The following is a 23,147-nucleotide window of genomic DNA, read 5'->3' as shown; positions in this document are numbered from 1 at the left end:
AAATGAAAAGTCAAGAAGGAGAAAGTAAAAAGGAGACTCGCTGTTTGTAATAGGTATGTGAAAAGTTGAAAAGAGTGTATGTATTGAAGAAATTAAAAAGACTTAAAAGAATTTAATAAGTGTTAATTTTTTTTTTCAAAAAAAAAAAAAAAAATTAAGAGAGAGAGAGAGAGAAAAGAAGTAAGGAACGTGGGCGCTTAACCAAGGAGGTACCCCCAAAGGCAAATGCCCTTTTTATCATCACACATATACACACCACATACCTACATGGCCATAGCCCCTCTCTCTCTCTCTCTCCATTTATCAACCGTAGTGTAATTATAATCTTCGAACCAATCACCAAGCAACCCCCAATATTATATTGGAACTCTCACAAAATTTGTGAGTTAGATATAGATATAAATATAGATATTTATATTTGTTTTAAATTTTTTTAATATATAAATTATTTATTTTAGAAAAAGTACTGCAGTAATTATGAGAGAAGTCAAAAAGTCTTGTGGATTGAGAGAAATTAATAAATGCTGAAGTTAATTTTTTTTTTTTAAAAAAAGACAAAAAACTAGAAAATTAGATTTGATATATTGAAGCTCCCATAGGCCTTGGGGGTTAAAAATCTCATTTTGCTTAATATATAGTACTAGCCTATCACCCGTGCTATGTACGAGATAATTATAAATATTTATATTTATTTTAGATTTTTTTTAATATATAAATTATGCTTTTTTAAATTTTTTATAAAAATAATTTAACAATCTTATCACTAATCATAGTGTATGAGAGAAGTTGAAAATGATACTACAGTAACTATACACAGATTGTATCTATAATTATTTGTATGAGAGAATTTTAAATACTGATTAGAAAATTTTGACCAAATCAATAAATGCAGGCATGTGGATTGAAAAAAGTTAATAAATGCTGATTAGGAAATTTTGACCAAATCAATAAATAAAAGGAGATAACTTCAATCATACAAATCACAATTTTTTTTAATGCTATCTAATCATCATCAATAATTAAAAAAATCAATTACAAATTAAGTCAATTGATAATTAAAAAACACAATAATTTATTTTTCAAAAAACATAGTGAGTTAAAAAGATCAATTACAATTTTTTTGGGTCAAAATACAATCTAATCATTATCAATAATTGGTACATTATGTGACCCTAATGAGTGCAATCCATTTTATTTTTCAAAAAATACAGTGAGTTAAAAATCAAATCACTAATTATGTGAATTGATAGTTAAAAAAAACACAATAATTTTTTTTTCAAAAAACACAATGAGTTAAAAAAATCAATTACAATTTTTTTTTCAAAATACAATCTAATCATTATCAATAATTGGTACTTTAAAAATCAAATAAAAAAAAACCAAATCGAATCACAAATATTTTTATGTTATCTAACTACAATCATATATTTTTTTATAAATAATTGTAAAAAAAAACCATTAAAACAATAAATAAAAGATTAAATCATATTAAAAAAAAGAATCATTAACAAAGTACAATCAAATCACATTTTTTTTCATAATTAAAAAAATAAATAAATGAAAAAAAAAACATTGACTAACTACAATCACATTTAAAAAAAAAATCATTAAACTAACTACAATCACATTTTTTTCTTTGTGAGTGTTTATGTTTATCTAACTTCAATTATATTAAAAATAAAATTAAAATAGTAAATAAAAAGATTAAATAACATTAAAAAAAATATATTGAACTAACTACAACAATCATATTAAAAAAAAGAGTCATTGAACAAATTACAATCACATCACATTACAATCACATTTTTTTCTTTGTGATTATTTATGTTTATTTAATTTCAATCATATTAAAAATAAAATTAAAATAGTACATAAAAAGATTAAATAACATTAAAAAAAATTATTGAACTAACTGCAATAATCATATTAAAAAAAAAGTGTCATTGAATAAAGTACAATCACATCACATTTTTTCCATAATAAAATAAATAAATGAAAAAAAAAAGAACTATTAAACTAAGTACAATCACATTAAAAAAAATATTCAACTAATTATAATCATATTTTTCTCTTTGTGATGGTTTATTATCATATTAAAAAATCAAATTATAATTTTTATTCGCGAGACAAATCACAAATATTTTTATGCGGTACCTAACTACAATATTAAAACAGTAAACAAAAGGAAAAGACAAGAAGGAGAAAACAAAAAGAAGACTTATTGTTTGCATACGTGGTCACTGAAGTTGAAAACGTAGAAGTGAGAAGTTAAGAATGAAAAAACAAAAAAGAGACTCACTATTTGCAATAGGTATGTGAAAAGTTAAATAGAATGTGTGTATTAGAGAAGTTAAAAAGAATTGAAAGAATTTAATAAGTGCTAATTTTTTTTTTTTCAAAAAAAATCAAAAAAATTAAGAAATTAAAGTTCAGATGTTGGAACTCCCACAAAACTTGTGGGTTAGAGATAGATATAAATAAATAGATACATATAGATATAGATATAGATATTTATATTTGTTTTAAATTTTTTTTAAGATACAAATTATTTGTTTTGGAAAAGGTACTGCAGTAATTATGAGAGAAGTCAAAAAGTCTTGTGGGTTGAGAAAAGTTAATAAACGTTGATGTTAATTTTTTTTTTTTTAAAAAGACAAAAAATTAGAAAATTAGAATTGATATATTGAAACTCGCACAGGCCTTGGGGGTTAAAAACCTCCTTTTGCTTAATAGATAGTATAGATAGATAGATAGGTTGTGATTTTTAAATGTTTTTTTTTTAAATGTCTTTTTTTTTTCTTTTTTTATATTATATTAAAATTTAATATTTTAATAATAATCATATGTGTTGGACTTTTCGAGGAATTAAATGTCTTTTTTTTTATATTATTATATTATATTAAAGTGTAATATTTTGATAATAATCATATGTGTTGGACTTTTTAAGAAATTTTTTTTATACTTGTTCTTAATGCATTAAAGTGTTATTATGAGGGATAATAATTATATGTGTTGGGAGTTTTCAAGGAATTCATATGTGTTGGATTTCAAATAATTTTTTTTATACTTGTTCTTAATGCATTAAAGTGTTATTATGAGGATATGACTTGGGAGTTGAGAGAAGTTAATAAATGCTAAGATTTTTTTTTTAAATCAAAAAATTAAAAAATTTGGATTAGGATATTGGAGCTCCCATAAGGCTTGGGGTTAAAAATCCCCTTTTACTTAATATATAGTATAGATATTAACCTATCACCCGTGCTATACATCGGATAATTATAAATATTTATATTTGTTTTAGATTTTTTTAATATATAAATTATGTTTTTTATGATTTTTTATAAAAATAATTTAACAATCTTATCAGTAATCATAGTGCATAAAAGAAGTTAAAAAAGATACTGCAGTAACTATACATAGATTGTATCTATACTTATTTTTATGAGGGGATTTTAAATGCTGATCAAGGGATTTTGACCAAATCAATAAATGCAGACATGTGGATTGAAAAAAGTTAATAAATGCTGATAAGGGGATTTTGACCAAATCAATAAATGCTGAGTTTTTTTTTTTAATAAAAAATTTAGAAAATTCAGATTGAAATATTGAAACTTCCACAGGCCTTGGGGTTAAAAACCTCCCTTTTGCTAAAAAAACCCCTTGAGTGTTTATATTTATCTAATTTCAATTATATTAAAAAATCAAATTATAAACAAAAGGAGATAACTTCAATCATACAAATTACATTTTTTTTTAATGCTATCTAACTACAACCACATTTTTCTCATAATAAAAAAAATAATTGAAAAAAAAGAACCATTAAAATAGTAAATAAAAAGATTATTTAGAAGCATTGAACAAACTGCAATCACATTTTTCTTTTGTTGAGTGTTTATGTTTATCTGATTTCAATCATATTAAAAAATCAAATTATAAACAAAAGGAAATAATTTCAATCATACAAATCACAATTTTTTTAATGCTATCTAATTACAATCATATTTTTCTCATAATAGAAAAAAATAATTGAAAAAAAGAACCATTAAAATAGTAAATAAAAATATTATGTAGAGCCATTGAACAAACTACAATCACATTTTTCTTTTTGTGAGATAACTTCAATCATATTAAAAAATCAAATTATAAACAAAAGGAGATAACTTCAATCATACAAATCACAATTTTTTTAATGCTATCTAACTACAATGACATTTTTCTCATAAAAAAAAATAATTGAAAAAAATAACAATTAAAATAGCAAATAAAAAAAATTATTTAGAACCATTGAACAAATTACAATCACATTTTTCTTTTTGTAAGTGTTTATGTTTATCTAATTTCAATCATATTAAAAAATAAAATTATAAACAAAAGGAGATAACTTCAATCATACAAATCACAATTTTTTTAATGCTTTCTAATCATCATCAATAATTAAAAAAATCAATCACAAATTAAGTCAATTGATAATTAAAAAGCATAATAATTTATTTTTCAAAAAACATAGTGAGTTAAAAAGATCAATTATAATTTTTTTTGGGTCAAAATACAATCTAACCATTTTCAATAATTGGTACATTATGTGACCCTAATGAGTACAATCCATTTTATTTTTCAAAAAATCCAGTGAGTTAAAAATCAAATTACAAATTAAGTGAATTGATAGTTAAAAAACACAATAATTTTTTTTTTCAAAAAACACAATGAGTTAAAAAAATCAATTACAATTTTTTTTTTCAAAATACAATCTAATCATTATCAATAATTGATACTTTAAAAATCAAATCAGAAAAAAATCAAATCAAATCACAAATATTTTTATGCTATCTAACTACAATCATATTTTTTTCATAAATAATTGTAAAGAAAAACCATTAAAACAGTAAACAAAAGATTAAATCACATTAAAAAAAAGAACCATTGAATAAATTACATTCACATCACATTTTTTTCATAATAAAAATAAATAAATAAATGAAAAAAAGAACCATTGACTAATTACAATCACATAAAAAAAAAAAAGAACCATTGAACTAACTACTATCACATTTTTTTCTTTGTGAGTGTTTATGTTTATCTAATTTCAATCACATTCAAAATAAAATTAAAATAGTAAATAAAAAGATTAAATAACATTAAAAAAAATCATTGAACTAACTACAGCAATCATATTAAAAAAAAAGAATCATTGAACAAACTACAGTCACAACACATTTTTCCTATAATAAAATAAATAAATGAAAAAAAGAACTATTAAACTAACTACAATCACATTAAAAAAAAATCATTCAACTAATTATAATCACATTTTTTACTTTCTGAGGATTTATATTTATCTAACTTCAATCATATTAAAAAATCAAATTATAATTTTTATTCGTTAGACAAATTACAAATATTTTTATGCGCTATCTAGCTATAATATTAAAATAGTAAACAAAAGGAAAAGTCAAGAAAGAGAAAACAAAAAGAAGACTTTCTGTCTGTATACGTGGTCACTGAAGTTGAAAGTGTAAAAGTAAGAAGTCAAGACGGAAAAAACAAAAAGGAGACTCACTGTTTGTAATAGGTATGTAAAAAGTTAAATAGAGTGTGTGTATTGGAGAAGTTAAAAAGACTTGGAAGAATTTATTAAATGCTAAGTTTTTCTATAAAAAAAAATCAAAAAAATTAAGAAATTAAGGTTCAGATATTGGAACTCCCACAAAACTTGTGGGTTAGAAATAGATATAAATAAATAGATAGATATAGATATAGATATTTATATTTATATTTATATTTGTTTTAATTTTTTTTTAATATACAAATTATTTGTTTTAAAAAAGGTACTACAGTAATTATAAGAGAAGTCAAAAAGTCATATGGGCTAAGAGAAGTTAATAAATGCTGAGGTTAATTTTTTTTTTAAAAAAAACCAAAAATTAGAAAATTATGAGTGGCATATTGAAGCTCCCACATGCCTTGGGGGTTAGAAACCCCCTTTTGCTTAATATATCGTATAGACTAGCCTATCACCCGTGCTATGCATGGGATAATTATAGATATTTATATTTGTTTTAATTTTTTTAATATATAAATTATATTTTTTAAGATTTTTTTTATAAAAATAATTTATCAATCTTATCACTAACCATAGTGTATAGGAAAAATTAAAAAGGCTACAGCAGTAACTATGCACGGGCTGTATCTATAATTATTTGTATGAAGGGATTTTAAATGTTGATAAGAGATTTTGACCAAATCAATAAATGCAGACATGTGGAAAGTCATGCGGATTGAAAAAAGTTAATAAATGCTGATTAGGATATTTTGACCAAATCAATAAATGTTGAGTTTTTTTTTTTAAATCAAAAAATTAAAAAATTAAGATTGAGAAATTGGAGCTCCCACAAGACCTGTGAATTAAAAACTCCCCTTTCCTTATATAATACTAGCATATCACCCGTGCTATGCACGGGATTGAATTTAAAAAAAAAAACTATTTATAGTTATGCCAAACATATTTTTAAATTATTAGCATAAAATATATGTAATTTTAAAAGAAATTTTTTTCCCAAATGTGAGTGGAGAAACTATAATAAACATAAACCTCAGGAGGTGTCAGTATAATTTACCCTAAAAAAATCTAAAACAAATATAAATATCTATAATTATTCCATGCATAGCACGGGTGATAGGTCAGTTATCTATATATGTGAATTACGATTTTTAAATGTTTTTTTTTTTTAAATGCCTTCTTTTTTATTTATATTATATTAAAGTTTAATATTTTGATAATAATCATATGCGTTAGACTTTTCAAAAAATTAAATGTCTTTTTTTATTATTATTATCTTATATTAAAGTTTAATATTTTGATAATAATCATATGTGTTGGACTTTTCAAGAAATTAAATGTCGTTTTTTTTTATTATATTATATTAAAGTTTAATATTTTAATAATAATCATATGTGTTAAATTTTTCAATAAATTTTTTTTATGCTTGTTCTTAATTCATTAAAATGTTATTATGAGAGATAATAATCATATGTGTTGGGACTTTTTCAAGGAATTCATATGTGTTGGATTTTAAAGAATTTTTTTTATGATTATTCTTAATGTATTAAAATGTTATTATGATGGTAAGACTTGAGGGTTGGGAGGAGTTAATAAATGCTAAGGTTTTTTTTTAAAAATAAAAAAATCAAGAAATTTAGATTGGGAGATTAGAGCTCCCACAAGACTTAGGGTTAAAAACCCCTTTTGCTTAATATATAGTATAGATACTAGCATATCACCCGTGCTATGCACGGATTGTGTTTATAATTATCTATATATGTGAATTGCGATTTTTAAATGTCTTCTTTTTTTTATTTTTAAATGCCTTATTTTTTTCTTTTTTTTTATATTATATTAAAGTTTAATATTTTAATAATAATCATATGTGTTAGACTTTTTAAGGAATTAAATGTCTTGGGGGTTAGGAGAATAATCATGTGTTATATTATATTAAAGTCTAATATTTTGATAATAATCATATGTGTTGGACTTTCAAGAAATTTTTTTTATGTTTGTTCTCAATGCATTAAAGTGTTATTACGAGGGGTAATAATCATATGTGTTAGAACTTTCAAGGAATTCATATGTGTTGGATTTCAAAGATTTTTTTTATATACTTGTTCTTAATGCATCAAAGTGTTATTATGAGGGTAAGACTTGGGGGTTGGGAGAAGTTAATAAATGCTAAGGTTTTTTTTTTTAAATTAAAAAATCAGGAAATTTAGATTGGGAGATTTGAACTCCCACAAGTCTTGGGGTTAATTAATGCATCAAAGTATTATTATGAGGGTAAGACTTGGGGGTTGGGAGAAGTTAATAAATGTTAAGATTTTTTTTTTTTTTTAAAAAATCAAAAAATCATGAAACTTAGATTGGGAGATTAGAGTTCCCACAAGGTTTGAGATTAAAAACCCCCTTTTGCTTAATATATAGTATAGATACCTTGTGTGATGACTTCAAATTTGATTGGGAAACTGTTGAGAGAATGCTCAAAGCTATGGACTTAGATGTTATGATGGAAGATTCAAATAGGAATGATTTTCCTAGAGAGCAAAACATGGTTATGCCTAGTCATGCCGATCTCGATTTGGGAGATAATGGTGTTGTTGATGTGGTTTATACTTTTCCATTAGATTCGTCTGATATTTGTCGCACAGGTAAGGAGACTGATATGGGTGGTCCATTTCCGTTTGAGGGTCTATCTGCAGGCCATAACAGTGGGACATAAAGGTGTACAAAAGGAGAAACTATTCACAAAAAGCCTCGAAAGAAAAAGATTATTATGGGTCGGAACTTTTTTTTTCATTGATTGCAACTTTTGCCAAAATCTTACGGCTGATGGGAAATTTAAATTCCTACACCGGTCTAGTTTGTTGATTGTGGAGGTTAAGAAAAAAAAATTGGCCAAGTCCGATATACAAGATGATATGATGGAGCTTTACACATTAGCAAATGATATGGCGGAACCTCACACTTTGGCAAAAGATATGACAGAACCTCACAAAATGGAAGAAGAGTATAATACCTCCCAAATCACCATGATTGACCCATAACCACAACAACTAGAGGATTTTGCAATGCCACTACAATATTCACAAGTTACTAATGATTTTGAAGAGCAGATGTTGACACTGGTCACAGAGAAAGTTATGACATTTTGTGTGCAAGGCTCTACGCGAATTCTAGTGCCCAGACACCACTCCAAGGATTTCGCAAAAAAGGCAAGTTACTAAAGACATACCCTCCCATGTCCATGCTTATGGCAAGCGAAAGAGAGTGTTGTTTATAGACGATAGTTACAGCAACTCAAGTCTTTTTTGATCTCCTCAACGACAATATCTTTTAATCCAGTAGTCGGATTATGTCCTTACTGTTTTGTGCTCAACTCCGTCGGGGTTATTAACAACTCTGCCAGTCTCAAGCTCGGGTTAAAGAGGAGGGTTGTGCGTTAGGTAACCAATAGCCGACACGTAAAAAAAACCACTTGGATCCCTTATAACAATGAATCTTACTTTGAATCGTTTAAATGCTAGGTCGATTCCCTCAAGTTACGCGTTGCTAGGGCTGAGCAAGGAATCCGTGAAATCTGTAATCCGATCCAGTCCAGTCCAATCCGATAGGTTTGGATTGGTTTTTTGAATCCGTGGTTCGGTTCCGGATTGAATAATTAAAAATCCGCAGTTCACGGATTGGTTCCGGATTGAATCCCACGGTTCCGGATTGGAACCGATCCGGACCGTATACAAATAGTCTATATTTTTATTATACATCCTCCCCCATAGTATCTTTTCTTATTCTATGTAAAATCTAAACTCAAACCTAAAATCGTATAATATCTTCTTTTATTACTTTTGTTTGTTAGTTTTAAGTTTTAATTTGCAATGGTCTAAATACTTATGGTGAAACCAGTTTTCTTATGGTTGTTTAAATTCTAGAACAGTATGTCGTTATTATAGAAAAACATGTTGCTATTATGGAACTAATATAGCGCTATGTTTATATTTTTATGAAATTCAAGTGTTATATATATATTTTTGTTATTTAATTATGTGAATCCGTGGTCCTAAACCGATCCAATCCGTATTTAAATGGATTGGTTCGGATTGGTTCCATGATTTAAACGGATTGGATTGGTTCCAATTTTTTAGGAACCGTAAATAACGGATTGGTCCTGGTTTTATCCCAATCCGGTCCAATCCGGACCATGCTCACCCCTACGCGTTGCGCCTGGCTCCGGGTGTTTCGAAAAGTGAGCAAGAGGCGCCACATCGACGCCTCAGTGCGGTGAAAAATGGGCAAAGGTTCTCGCGTTTTGCTAGACGGGCGCGGGTAAAGAAACTAGTCCAAGACTATAAGTTTAGGATAGCCACTTGGAATATAGGAATCTTAACTGGTAAGACGATGGAGTTGGTAGATGTTATGATTATGAGAAGAGTTAGTATAGTTTGCGTACAAGAAACTAAGTGGACGGGTGAGAAAGTTAGGAAAATTAAGGATACCGGTTTTAAATTGTATTATAGTGGTAAGGATAGATGCAAGAATGATGTAGGAATCCTAATTGACAAGGGACTTGTAGAGAATGTAGTGGCAGTCATTAGGAAAGGGGATATGATTATATTAGTTAAACTAGTTATTTGTGGGAATATAGTGAACGTTATTAATGCATACGCCCCTCAAGTAGGATTAGATGATTAGACTAAGAGGGATTTTGGAAGCAAATGGATGAGATCTTACAGGAGATACCCCTAGGAGAGAACCTGGTTATAGGTGGCGATTTTAATGGCCATGTAGGCATAGATAAAGTAGGCTATGAAAGGGTGCATGGTGGATAAGATTTTGGTGACAGAAATGAGGTTGGAAAGAGTATCTTAGATTTTGCATTAGCTTCTGACTTGGTATTGGCCAATACTATGTATAAGAAGAGGGAGGAGCATTAAATAACCTTTAAGAGTGGGTCAGTTAAGAGCCAAATATATTACTTCTTAGTGAGAAAAGTGAACTGCCTAAAATACAATGATTGTAAGGTGATTCTTTGAGAGAGCCTGACCTCTCAACATAGGATCTTGATACTAGATTTATGTTTTAGAGGGCAATACCAAGCTAGGAAGGATAGTGGGCGTCGTAGGACAAGATGGTGGGACCTAAAAGGGGATAAATTAGAAATATTTAAGAAAAGAATGGATAAGGAAGGTACTTGAAACTTGGAAGATGATGCTAACACTATGTGGAACTCGATGGCCAATTGTATGAGGAGAATCTCAAGGGAAGTGCTTGGAGAGTCAATAGGAATGGGACCCAGCTCTAGGGAAACTTGGTGGTGGAGGAAAGAGGTTCAAGCAATAGTTAAGGCAAAAAAAAAGTGTTTTAAAAAGTGGCAAAATGATAGAACTGAGGAAAACCTTAAAAGTTATAGATTGGCTAATAAGGAGGTCGAGAAAGTAGTGAGAGAGGCTAAGTTGAAAGCTTATGATGACCTATACACTAGACTAGATAGTAAGGAGGGAAAGAAGAGGGTATACAAACATATTAAGATATGGGAGAGGAAAATAAGAGATTTTAATCAAGTTAAGTGTATCAAGAGTAAGGATTCTAAGGTATTGGTGAGGGATGAAAAGATTAAGGAAAGATGGAAGAGCTATTTTGAGAAACTATTAAATGAGGAACATGGAGGTACGGCAATAGGAGAAGAAATAGCCAGTAATACGATAAACCAAGACTATAGGTTCTATCGCAGGATTAAGAACTTTGAAGTGGAGATTGCACTTAAAAAGATGAAATTAAATAAGGTTTTAGGACCAGATGATATCTCTATTAAAGCTTGGAAGTATTTGGATAAAAAAGGGGTTGCTTGGTTGACTAGGTTGTTTAGCAAAATTTTGTTGACTAGGAACATGTTAGATGAATGGATGAAGAGTATTTTAGTGCCAATCTATAAGAATAAAGAAGATATCCAGAATTACAACAACTATAGAGGAATCAAGCTAATGTGTCATATAATGAAAGTGTGGGAGAGGGTGATAGAATGCCGATTACGAGATATAACAGAGGTGTCAGAGAATCAATTTGGATTTATGCCTGGCAGGTCAACAATGGACGCGATCTATCTTTTGAAGAGAGTAATAGAAAAGTATAAAGAAAAGAAAAGAGACATTCATATGGTATTTATCGACCTTGAGAAAGCATATGATAGAGTGCTTCGGGATATGATATGGTGGGTGTTAGCGAAGAAAAGGGTGACAAAGGTTACATTGATGTGATTAGGGACACGTATGAAAGCTTGGTGACCACTATTAGATCATCTGCTGGAGAGACAAATGAATTTCCTATCACTGTAGGGTTACACCAAGGATCTACCTTAAGTCCTTATCTTTTTGCTTTAGTTATGGATGAATTGATGAGGAATATCCAGGATGACGTGCCATGGTGTATGCTTTTTGCAGACAATAGAGTGCTAGTGGATGAGATTAGAGAATGAGTTAATACAAAGTTAGAGATTTGGATAAAAGCTCTTGAATCTAAAGGATTCCGGATAAGCAGAACTAAGACAGAGTACATGGAATGTAAAATTAGTAACAGTAATAATCAAAGCTGAGGAGAAGTGAAGATTGAGAACCAAGAACTGTCTAAGAGTGAATATTTTTGTTATTTAGGGTCGATTATCACGACAACGGGGGAGGTTGATGCGGATGTGGTCTATAAGATTAAGGCGGGATGGTGTAAGTGGAGAAGTGCATCTGGAGTACTGTGCGCTAAATGAATACCCACTAGACTTAAAGGTAATTTCTATAGAACGGCTATTAGACCAGCGATATTGTATGGGACGGAGCGTTGGGCAACAAAGAAACAACATGTAAAAGAACATGAGTGTAGGTGAGATGAGAATGCTAAGGTAAATGTGTGGTAAGACTAGACAAGATATAATTAGGAATGAGTGTATTCGGGAATGAGTAGGAGCAGCACTGATAGAAGATAAGTTGAGAGAGAATCGATTAAGATGGTTTGGTCATATTCAACGGAGATCAACAGAGGCCGTAGTGAAGAGATACGATGCTGTAACGGTAGATGAAAGTGTTAGGGGACAGGGTAGGCCTAGATTAACGTTGGTTAGCGTTGTAAATAAAGATATGGATCTACTTAATTTAACAAACGAAATGGCCTTTGATAGGGCCACATGGAGAAGAAGGATTCATGTAGCCAATCACATTTGATAGGACTTAAGGTTTGGTTTGATTTGCTTTTATTTTGTGCTCCATTTTATGATTTTTAGTTTTCTTGGAGGAGCTCCATGCATTTTTCAATTGTGGTCCTTGGTGTCTTCATTTTGGGTAACTGGGGTCATCAGTGTGCTTATTTCTTTTATTTTTTAGCCGATACTCTCCTAATTTATGTCCCAGCGTTGCTTCCGACCCCCCAGTGACGTGGCGTGCTGCCATTCACTGAAAAAAAAATTTTTTTTGGACCAATCACGGGTCTAGACGCACGACCCCCAATGACCCCCACTGGGGGTCTTAGACATTTTTCTTTATGTCCATGAACTCCTTGTATTTTAACTCTTTGTTTTGCTCTTTTATAAATGCAATTTATATTTCCTAAAATTAAAAAATAAAATTTGACCAAAAGGCTAACAATTTACATGATTATCAAAGAAATATTAGAAATTTATAATTGAAAATTCATAACTCACTCACAATAATATAATAAGAAAATCAGGCTTAATTGAATTTATAACAAATTAAAAATATTATTTTCGTATGTTACTATTGTCCAATTAATGGAGAGCTTCTATAGGGATTTCATAAATATAAAAATAATAATAAAAAATTGTAAGTCATCTGAATTTTCTAAAATTGTAAGTCACAGAAAATATGTGTTTTAAAAATTATTTATTAAATTTTTTTTTTAAAAATAGTTTGTATACTTTTTAATATTTAATTAATTTGATTTTTTTTATAAATATGACATATTCAACTAATCTTAAAACTAGTCTATCACCCGTGCTATGCACGGAATAATTATACATATTTATATTTGTTTTAGATTTTTTTTAATATATAAATTATATTTTTTAAGATTTTTTATAAAAATAATTTAACAATCTTATCACTAACCATAGTATACGAGAGAAGTTGAAAATAGTACTGCAGTAACTATACACAAATTGTATTTATAATTAATTGTATGAGGAAATTTTAAATACTGATCAGAGAATTTTGACCAAATCAATAAATACAAGTGTATAAAAAGATATATTGATTAAAAAAAATTAATAAATATCGATAAAATTTTTTTAACTAAATTAATAAATATTAAATTTTTTTTAATAAAAAAATTAAATTGACATATTAAAACTCCCACAGCCGTCCTCTTTTACTTCATGTATGGTATAGATGTGATCGATTTCAATTATCAAAATTAGACCCACTTTTTCACCCAACAAGGAAGAAGTTAGAAGGATAGAAATTAAGGAGGGATCCTGATGCCCATACAAATGCCATTCGGGTTCTTTCGGCTGACACACACACGCAACTGCTCTTTCTCTCTCTCTCTCTCTCTCTCTCTCTCTGCGTCGGTCACACCTTCGTATTGGTTTGAATGTTGAAACCCTAATTCGCGGCCATGGGAGACAGTACAGACATGAGGAAGAAGATATTGCAAGAACTCTTATTCTACGCAGCCAGCGCCGCACTAAGCTGTTTAGTTTTGTTCGCAGGACTTCGACGCCTAGACAACACCAATCGCGACGCCTCCAAAAAAGCACTCGAACAAAAGAGACAACTCTCCAAGCGATTAGGTCGTCCTCTCATTCACACCACTCCTTACGAGGCAATTCTTCAATATCTCCTTTTTCATTTTCCTTCAATTTCTCTCATTTTTACAATTTGTTTCAACTTATATTTTTTGGTCAATAGGATGTGATAGCATGCGATGTCGTGAATCCGGACCACATCGATGTGGAATTCGATTCTATTGGGGGATTGGAGAACATTAAGCAGTCGTTGTTCGAATTGGTGATTCTTCCCTTGCGTAGGCCGCATTTGTTTGCCTATGGAAAGCTTCTTGGTCCCCAAAAGGGTGTGTTGTTGTACGGCCCTCCCGGGACTGGCAAGACCATGCTTGCCAAGGCCATTGCGAAGGAGTCTGGTGCTGTGTTCATCAATGTTAGGGTTTCCAGTTTGATGAGTAAATGGTTTGGTGATGCTCAGAAACTAGGTATGCATCATTGTTTGTTCACAGTCTGTGATGTGACCAAAGGCATTTATAGGCTGTTCAATTTGACTAAAGGGAGAATCTTTCAATGAATTCATAGCATTCATAGAATTTATTTCGTGTGTATTAAAATCTTTAGACCAGGGTGAAAATATTTGACTTCCAATAAGTGAATCAACAAATGTTATGTGGCAATGTAGTAAAAATTCGAAATTGGGAGTCTTTGATTATCAATATCCGCTAAGCCTCAATAATACTGGACTTGATATAAGTAACAATTATCACTGGGGATTCAATAGTTCTGTTGAATATGGTGACTAAATTTTGGAGATGGGAAAGAGATTTTTTATATTTGTGTCGATTGGTGTTGGGCTGATGGCGGCTACCCCCTACAAGGGATTGCTTGTTGGTAGCAAATTGGAGTGGGGTTTTACTGAAATCTTTGATTGCATCAAGCTCTTAAGAGATCTGTTAGTTTGATTTAGGAATTTCAGTTACCTAGTTAAGGGTATTTCATACTATGGCCTAATACAATTACCATCATAAGAGGACTCACTACTTAGTTATTGGATTTCCGTAGTGTTTTTCTATCATCAGCCTAGATTTTTTCCCCACTGCCCACATAGGCATTTGACTGCATTATGAACAAGAAATAAAGTTGATAACAGTTCCTGAACTTTAAGCACTCATATGTAGAGATGATAGTAATGACAAACATATCATATAATTACAGTTTAAGTTTAGTTGATAGTGTAGACGTTTTTGTAAGGGAAAATTTCCAATCCTTGCATTTCTTGTATACCCAATTGTAATCAGATGTATATGGAGCTAGTTGAAGTGTAGAAAATGAGAAATTAGGGTTAGAGTGAGTGGAGAAGGAAAGAGAGAGGAGATCAGAAAAGAGAATTAAATGAATAGGTATCAGGTTGTGTAACAAACCCTCTACCTTAGCAGATATTTATATTAAAAACTATAATATGACAATAGTACCCTCACTAATATAATATAAAAGACGACTATTCTAACAGAGCCAATCATATCCCATGTATGTACACTTAATTTAAACTTTTGTTTCTTCCTGTAAGTTAGATTTATCAGCATTCTAGACCATCTGATGTATCAACTTGTTGCAGTGTCAGCTGTGTTCACCTTGGCCAATAAGCTCCAGCCTGCAATCATCTTCATTGATGAGGTTGACAGTTTTTTGGGACAACGCCGTGCGACAGATAACGAAGTGTTGACAAACATGAAAACTGAATTCATGGCTTTGTGGGATGGTTTTACCACAGATCGTGAGTATTCTTCTCTGGATGAATTATCAATTTTTATATGTATTAGGTTCAAATATCATAAGTAAAACCATAATGATTTGCATGTACTTTTCGTTTATGCTCATATAAATATTTTATTTGTTTATTTTGTTGTATTATTAATTTATTATACATCATGATTGCCTCGTTATTGTAGTAATCAACATATCATTTATGCAACTGTGCATTATTTTTTAAAATATAATGCGATAAATTATTTTATGGAATTCTATCAAACTGACAAGGTGTTTTTGCGTTGATATTTGGCCTAGATCTTTTCACTGGAGAATATTCTTGTGTTTCATTCTTTTCCTATCAAACTGACTATTTTCCTTAAGAAATACCTATATTGGCAGTTTTTTGTTTATTTAGCCAAGTTTGGCAACTCTAAAATAATCCATCTTTTTATCTTTTTTCCATCACATCACCTCTCTACTTTTTTACACATCTTTTCGTAAAAAGATAAAAAGTGCACTTATTTAGGTCATCCCAAACAACTTTGGACATTTAGATATAGGACTCTTAAATAGGAAGGCCTTATGCTTTCCTGGGGTAGGCTGATGATATATAATTTTTAAGTGCTGTTGATCCTGTCCTAAAGCTGTTCATATATTTATTTACGATGCATGGATGCGTGACAAATTTGCTTATTTTATTTGTTTGCTGAGAAGACAGATCGAAATATTAGAGGGAGTTGTTTCAGCCTGATTTATTTGTTAGAAAAGTGTTCATGATGACTAAACTGAGCATTAGGTAGTTCTTTGATTTGTTTGTTGGGCAGGTTCCTGTTAAATAATAACTGTATCTTGAATACGGCGGTTTTGTGATGGAATTTGACTACTTAATTCATATTTGTATCCAGAGAATGCTCGAGTTATGGTCCTTGCTGCAACCAATCGGCCAGCTGATCTTGATGAGGCAATACTTAGGCGTCTACCTCAGGTATTTGAGATTGGAAAACCTGATCTTGGTGATAGAGAGAAGATATTGAAGGTGATTTTAAAGGGTGAGAGATTAGATGATAATATTCACCTCAACCACATTGCTAGCTTGTGCGAGGGGCACACTGGTTCAGATTTGCTTGAGCTTTGCAAGCAGGCGGCCTATTTTCCTCTGAGGGATTTCTTACAAGAGGAAAAGAGTGGGAAACGGCCTCTTGTAAGTCTTCATCTTAGCCTATATTCTTTAATTATTCTTTTGATGTGTTATTGTTTTGTTTAGTGGGAGGACATCTGTTATGGACAAATTAATGGAAGGGTGAAGTGTGAACAGATCTTTATGGAGACGTCGATGTTCGGTCTGTCGGACACCGACATTGGACACATGTCAGACACTCGTCCAAAGTTTTCATATTATTTCTTAGTTATTTTACAATCAGACACACTTCAAACACTTAGGAGACAAATGTGACTATTGCTTAGACACATTACAAGTTTAAAGAAAATAACTTGGGCCAATAATTGAAATGAAAGTAATATGAATTTATAGCTATTAATTTCCTACTTCAAGTTTTTAAATTTTAGAAATACTATAGCCTAAAAATTCCAATTGTTTAATGAACAGAGAGCTTAATGAAATACATAATAGGACTTTTTTAATGATTTCCTCCAATTTATAGAATGTCTGGGAAATGATTTCTTACTATTTTGATGTAATAAAATATAAATGTATTTGTAAGGTAAAAATGTTTGTAAAAAAAAAAAAATCATTTATATATGTATGGTATATATCAGTTCTTGTGTATCTATTGCTTCATGTTCTGATATTTTGATATTTTTAAAATTGTTGCTCCAACGGGTCCATATCGGTTGTCCCAGTTTTGTTTTGTCATTGCTCCTGAAGTTCTAAAGTTTGTCTTGAATTTTTTTTTCTATGTTTTTTGGTTCCTTTTCTCAATCAACACGTAAAATACTTTTGAACCCCTTGCTAGCTTTAAAGAGCATGAACTATTAGGTGATAAAAAAAACAAATGATTGGATTTATGGGCCATTTTGCTAGGGCTGACGTTAGAGGGGCGTGCATCATTAGCCAAGCCCATGTCCATAATCCTACCCAAACCTAAACTCTAGACAGGAATGTTATTGGAGTCTGGTTTTTGAGTTGGAGGAGTTTAACAAGAAAGCTGCCAGTTTGGATTGAATTTCGACCCAAATTTTGATGGGAATCACTTTTTTGACCCGTGGTTTTTCCTGGATTGGCTCAACCAGATGGACAATGTTGGCAAACAAGTTGCAATGTTGCGAACCTTATATGATTGTAGTTGCTTAATACTCAAAAGATTTCACTAATTGACTTGATGTATATTTTTATAAGTTGAACTATGAATCCAATGGAAAACTAGGTATATGTATATCCTAAACATGGTCTTTTGTTTGTATTCTTTTACAGGAACCAAGGCCTTTGTCACAGTTGGACCTCGAGAAAGCTTTCGCTACATCAAGAAAGACGAAGTTCAGCATGAGTGAACATAGTAGGTTGAGTTATTGGTCATCACCTAGCGGGCAAGATGATTATCAGGTCTAAGTTTACAATAGTAGGGCCTTATTAAGTTCTTGGTGTCTCAAATATCACCCTTCAGTTAGACGCTGATAACCGTTTAGATTAACTCTTTTTCATCTTAGTTTAAGGTTAGCTTTTATATTGTGCATTTTTTGTTAATTCTATATAGTTCATGAAATATGACATGTTCATGTTTTTATTTTCAGGACTCCTAGAATTATTCTGAAAGTAGCAGGCATTCTCAAGATTCGATTGGATGTCTACGTAATTCAATACTTGGATAAAGATGTATTGTTTGACGAATATATTTATATATATTTTTTCTTTCGGGGTGGCACAGGTTTGCATTCCGATTTAGATTCTAGTTATAACTGCTCTGTAATGGGTCTAACCATCATATGTTACTATATTTTTCTTGTCACTTGTTTTCTATGATGTTGTATGATTGTTGTATATCCATTAATAATAGGTGTTGAAGATGAGCAATGAAATATAGTTTATACACTTTCACCATTTCATATCACCAATTACATGGCGAAAAAATATTACCCTCCTTCACTCTTTCCTTGTTAACTATTTCCAAACAAAGAATCAATCGTCAGTACAATCAGTAATACAAAGCAGTGTGAAAAAATCCAGTGAATAAAACAATTTTCTTAACTAATTGCTTGAAAGATTTTGGTTACTTCATTTACAACGTCTGAAATTCAAGTGATGGGTATTAAAACCAGGTGACCAAGAAATTGTACATCCACCAAAAGAAAGCAATTTTCTGTGTTGTCAAAAAATAGCCCTTCACCTACTAATAGTCTATGAAGCCGATTTTTGAATAGGATATGGACTTAATACCCTCATCTTGTAACAGAAATCCAGAGCGACCGCAGCGAATAAAAAGATTAAAAGATTCTCAGATATGTAAACTGCACCAATAAGAGCATGTGACAAGAAGCTCCCAATTTCCAATTCCAAAGGTGGTCCACCATCTACTGTACCAACACCTGCATAGCAAAATGCAAATTCAATTTGTATATTTCTCGATGAAAACTCTGAAAATACCCATTGTTTCTATTTTCATGCGAAAACAGTTTTTGAAAATAGTTCACCAAACAAGTTATGTTTTGGGGAAACAGAAAATGGGAAGACAACCAAACAGGCCCTAATCTTGGTGAATCAAAGTAAGATAGATTATTATACCTTTTACAAAGGCAAAGGCTGCACAAGTCCCTGTCTTTAGCTGAAAATTATCCAAGTCTCTTCTTACTGCATATCGAAAAGTTACTCCAAATAGAGCACAGCTGATGAAGGTGGTTGCTAAAGGGAGAATTAGCTGAGAAATGTCGGTTACTTGAGTGAAGAAAATGGGGAGCCCTGCAAGACTGCCAACTAAGGCAGAAATAGAAGCAGCTTTTATAGACTCCAACCTCTCTTCATTTCTATCGATTTCTTCAGTTTCTACCTCCTCAATAATAGCATAATCATCCCCATCAATGTTTAGAGAGCGCTGTGCTTCTTCCACCATTGCCCTTGCTTCTAATATTTCCCTCTCACATTCTGCAATCTTCAATACATATGCATTATACAATTCGTCAAAATCTCTAGATCAACACCTTTGTAAGCTGTACATGAAGCAAATCAAACTAGTACTTGAATAATGTAAGTGGTTCCATTGTTCAACGAGTGCCATTGTATTTGACATATGCATTATACAATCCGTCAAAATCTCTAGATCAACACTTTTGTAAGCTGTACATGAAGCAAATCAAACTACTACTTGAATAATATAAGTCGTTCCATTGTTCAACGAGTGCCATCGTATTTGACATATGCAACTTCTTTTTGTAATTTAGTTGGTCCTACAAAGCAAATCTCAATTTGTAAACTGTATATTTAGACTCTTTGATCCAAGTTGCATATTTTTTCTCTTATTTTTGTTACTTAATTTGACTCTGAAGCAGAGTACTATTTAGTTTAGGAAGTTGGCTTATGAATATAAATTCAAAGTCGGCGAACAAGCTCAACTCCATAAAATACATTTCAATTGAACAAGGAATGGAAATTGAGCATTGTTTCATGTTTTTCTTTTTCATCCGTTTCTCTTTTGGGTAAAATGATTGCAAGTTTCTCTCGCAGAATGACAAGTTTGGGATTCAAAATTTTATGCCATCAAAGTTCACATAGTTCTGGTAGTTGAATAGCTAGCAGTATCACAGTAATGTATTGGCCCTAAAAGAGACAGGAACTAGTTCAAGCATATATTCAATCAACAATGTTGCCACAAGAAAGAGTACATCTCACAAAAAGAAAGGTATACATGTATGTCAAAACAAACATATACAACTATTTTACTATATAAACCATACACCTAATTTAGTACGAACATTGTCACGCTTTTTATTTTTTCAAAAATATCATTCACATTCAATTATCACCACAGTCAAAAGCTGTAAAATGATTTTTTTCATTCATCAAAGTCAAATGCTAATAAGTGCCCCGTCGGCATTGTTTGAGATTTGTGTAAAAAATATTATAGTTTAAAAAAGGGTGAAATTATGAAATCAATAAAAAGTGCACTTTTTTTTGGTCTTTTTCTTGTGCCTTGTTAGTAGGACCCTCATCAAAAATCACCAAAACAGCTAATCAATTTTCTTCAACCATGAAACTATCCAAAAATTTAATATAATATTACAAATGCATCAACACTAGTATATATATCTATACTATTATATATGTCAGCACTGAATTTGGTATCCAAGTCTTTGGTAGGCTCTGTCCTAAAAATAAAAAATTATGATTTGAAGGCATGAGCAAAGTTTGAACCCAAACCTTTGATTTTATTAATAACATTCTTACCACTCAGACAATATACATATTATGATACTAATTTCTGTATTATTTGTTTTTATTCTTACTTACCTCAATTGCACACGTATCAAGTGGGAAAAAATTCTATTTCCACACACCTATTTATCTCAGTACACATCATTTCTCAGTGCACACACTTATTAATTTGGTTATTGGTTATTCTTCTCGTTCCATACATTTTATGTTCCAATTATATCCTAACTCATATCCTTCTACACCCCACCTAAACCCTCTTTCCACACACCTTTATCCATTCGGTTGAAAGCCCTCTTCTACACACCTGATGTATGAATCATCACTGCAATGTCTTGATGAACCCTCATTCGAAGATCAGAGTGTTTTAGTATGATAATTTGGTTTACCAAAACAAAAAGTGAAAAGAGAAAAAAATAAAAGTTGTTGTAACCACTACACAGAGTAGGTGAAGAAAAACAAGAAAGAGATTTTTGATGTGATAGAAAGAAAACAACAATCTAGATTTTAACTGCTGTGTATAATTTTTGATTCTTGACACAAGAACAAAATTAATCGTCCTTTACATTTTAAATTAGGATTTAAAAAAAATATATGTATAGAGAAAATTAAAATATAATCTTAAAAATATATTTTGATATTTATTATAGTCATTTTACTTTACTTTAGGTGTATTTTGATATAATATTATAGAGGTGCGAAAATAGAATTTCCCAAACGTGGGGAGGAACAGGAAGATAGAGGAGAGACCTCAGAAGTTCTGGATTCGAGCTGGTTGACGTACTCCCTCAACTGCTTCGCTTCAATTTCCTGTTTTTGGATCTCTGCAAGCTCTCTCTTCGCAATTTCTACTCTCTGGGTCGCTTTCTCTAACCCATCAAGCAAAACCCTGTTCTCTTCTCTGTTCAACAGTTCCTCCACTCGCTCGTCCACCATTCCTGACAACACCTCCTTCAGACCACCACCACCACCAACACCGTCCGATTGTCCCTGTTCCGAATTGTTGGAGCATTTCACAGTTATTAGAGTTGGGGGAGAAATTGACAACGACGAGGGCTTGCTAAAGAATTTCGTGAGGGTCGGTGATGATGAGAAGGAGAGATTATCTCTGAGTAGGAATGGATAATTAGGGTTTCGATAAGAGATCAAGGTGGGATTCACAGTGGTTGCCATTGTCAACTTTTGATTTTTCAGAGAGCATGGGATAGGATTGCTTTGAGCTTGGGATGGTGAAGGGATATGGGATTTGTACTTGTCCTCGTCACTTCGTTTTAATTAAAAAAAAATGAAAAATATAAATACGTACGTTTTCATCAAATTTTAATTTGATAAAAAATTAATAAAAACAGTTCTTCAATTATTTTATCATTGATATCAAATGGAGTGAGTAATCAGCTTGTTTATTTTCATTTTTCAGAAAATATATTTAAAAAAATTTTACGTTCTTATTTTTCGTATTTTTTTGTTTTTATTGAATTTTTTTAATATTTTAAATAATTTTTTTACTTTTTAGAGACACCTAACATAAATACATTTAAAAAGTAAAAAAATTGTAATTTTTTTTTAAATTCACTAAATACCAAAAATACAAAAAAAAAACAAAAATTTAGTACATTTTTTGTATTTTTATGTATATATTAATTTTTTAAAATATTTTTTCACAAATTTTTTACTTTTTAGATACATCTAACCAAGGTGCATCTAAAAAAGTAAAAAAAATGTTTAAAATTTAAAAAATATTTACTAAAAACAAAAGA

The 23,147-nt window shown here is 30.6% G+C and overlaps 2 protein-coding genes across 4 annotated transcripts; one reads left to right on the top strand and one right to left on the bottom strand.

Annotated features, from left to right (window-relative positions):
• Window positions 1–13,955: 13,955 nt before the first annotated feature.
• LOC114276650 (uncharacterized) lies at window positions 13,956–18,976 on the top strand. 3 transcript variants are annotated; one of them, XM_028218449.2, is made up of 6 exons: window positions 13,956–14,362; window positions 14,449–14,749; window positions 15,880–16,038; window positions 16,919–17,214; window positions 18,445–18,573; window positions 18,762–18,976. In XM_028218449.2, exons 1-6 carry the CDS (start codon window positions 14,156–14,158, stop codon window positions 18,768–18,770), a joined length of 1,101 nt encoding a protein of 366 aa, XP_028074250.2. In that variant the 5' UTR covers window positions 13,956–14,155; the 3' UTR covers window positions 18,771–18,976. The 3 variants fall into 3 exon arrangements, 2 of the variants coding, with proteins under 2 accessions (XP_028074250.2, XP_028074251.2); XR_003634330.2 differs by having other exon boundaries at window positions 13,977–14,362; window positions 18,445–18,683; XM_028218450.2 differs by having other exon boundaries at window positions 14,020–14,362; window positions 18,445–18,589.
• A 218-nt stretch (window positions 18,977–19,194) lies between these two features.
• Window positions 19,195–22,682, bottom strand: LOC114276651 (homer protein). The gene is made up of 3 exons (XM_028218451.2): window positions 22,141–22,682; window positions 19,750–20,113; window positions 19,195–19,553 (listed from the first exon to the last, which is right to left on the bottom strand). The coding sequence occupies exons 1-3, from the start codon at window positions 22,561–22,563 to the stop codon at window positions 19,366–19,368; spliced, it is 975 nt and encodes a 324-aa protein (XP_028074252.2). The 5' UTR covers window positions 22,564–22,682; the 3' UTR covers window positions 19,195–19,365.
• Window positions 22,683–23,147: the final 465 nt, after the last annotated feature.

The sequence above is a fragment of the Camellia sinensis genome, chromosome 13, assembly GCF_055761805.1.
Source record: "Camellia sinensis isolate YWXY chromosome 13, ASM5576180v1, whole genome shotgun sequence".
NCBI classification, from domain to species: domain Eukaryota; kingdom Viridiplantae; phylum Streptophyta; class Magnoliopsida; order Ericales; family Theaceae; genus Camellia; species Camellia sinensis.
This window is presented reverse-complemented; position numbering and strand designations above follow the sequence as displayed.

Excerpts from the sequence above, each read along its gene's own strand:
- LOC114276651 (XM_028218451.2), bottom strand. The coding sequence starts at position 22,563 with ATGGCAACCACTGTGAATCCCACCTTGATCTCTTATCGAAACCCTAAT. Across the intron at positions 20,114-22,140 it reads TCGAATCCAGAACTTCTGAG|ATTGCAGAATGTGAGAGGGA; the intron begins GTCTCTCCTCTA and ends TATGTATTGAAG. Across the intron at positions 19,554-19,749 it reads AGCCTTTGCCTTTGTAAAAG|GTGTTGGTACAGTAGATGGT; the intron begins GTATAATAATCT and ends TTTGCTATGCAG.
- LOC114276650 (XM_028218449.2), top strand. The coding sequence starts at position 14,156 with ATGGGAGACAGTACAGACATGAGGAAGAAGATATTGCAAGAACTCTTA. Across the intron at positions 16,039-16,918 it reads GGATGGTTTTACCACAGATC|AGAATGCTCGAGTTATGGTC; the intron begins GTGAGTATTCTT and ends ATTTGTATCCAG. Across the intron at positions 17,215-18,444 it reads AGAGTGGGAAACGGCCTCTT|GAACCAAGGCCTTTGTCACA; the intron begins GTAAGTCTTCAT and ends ATTCTTTTACAG.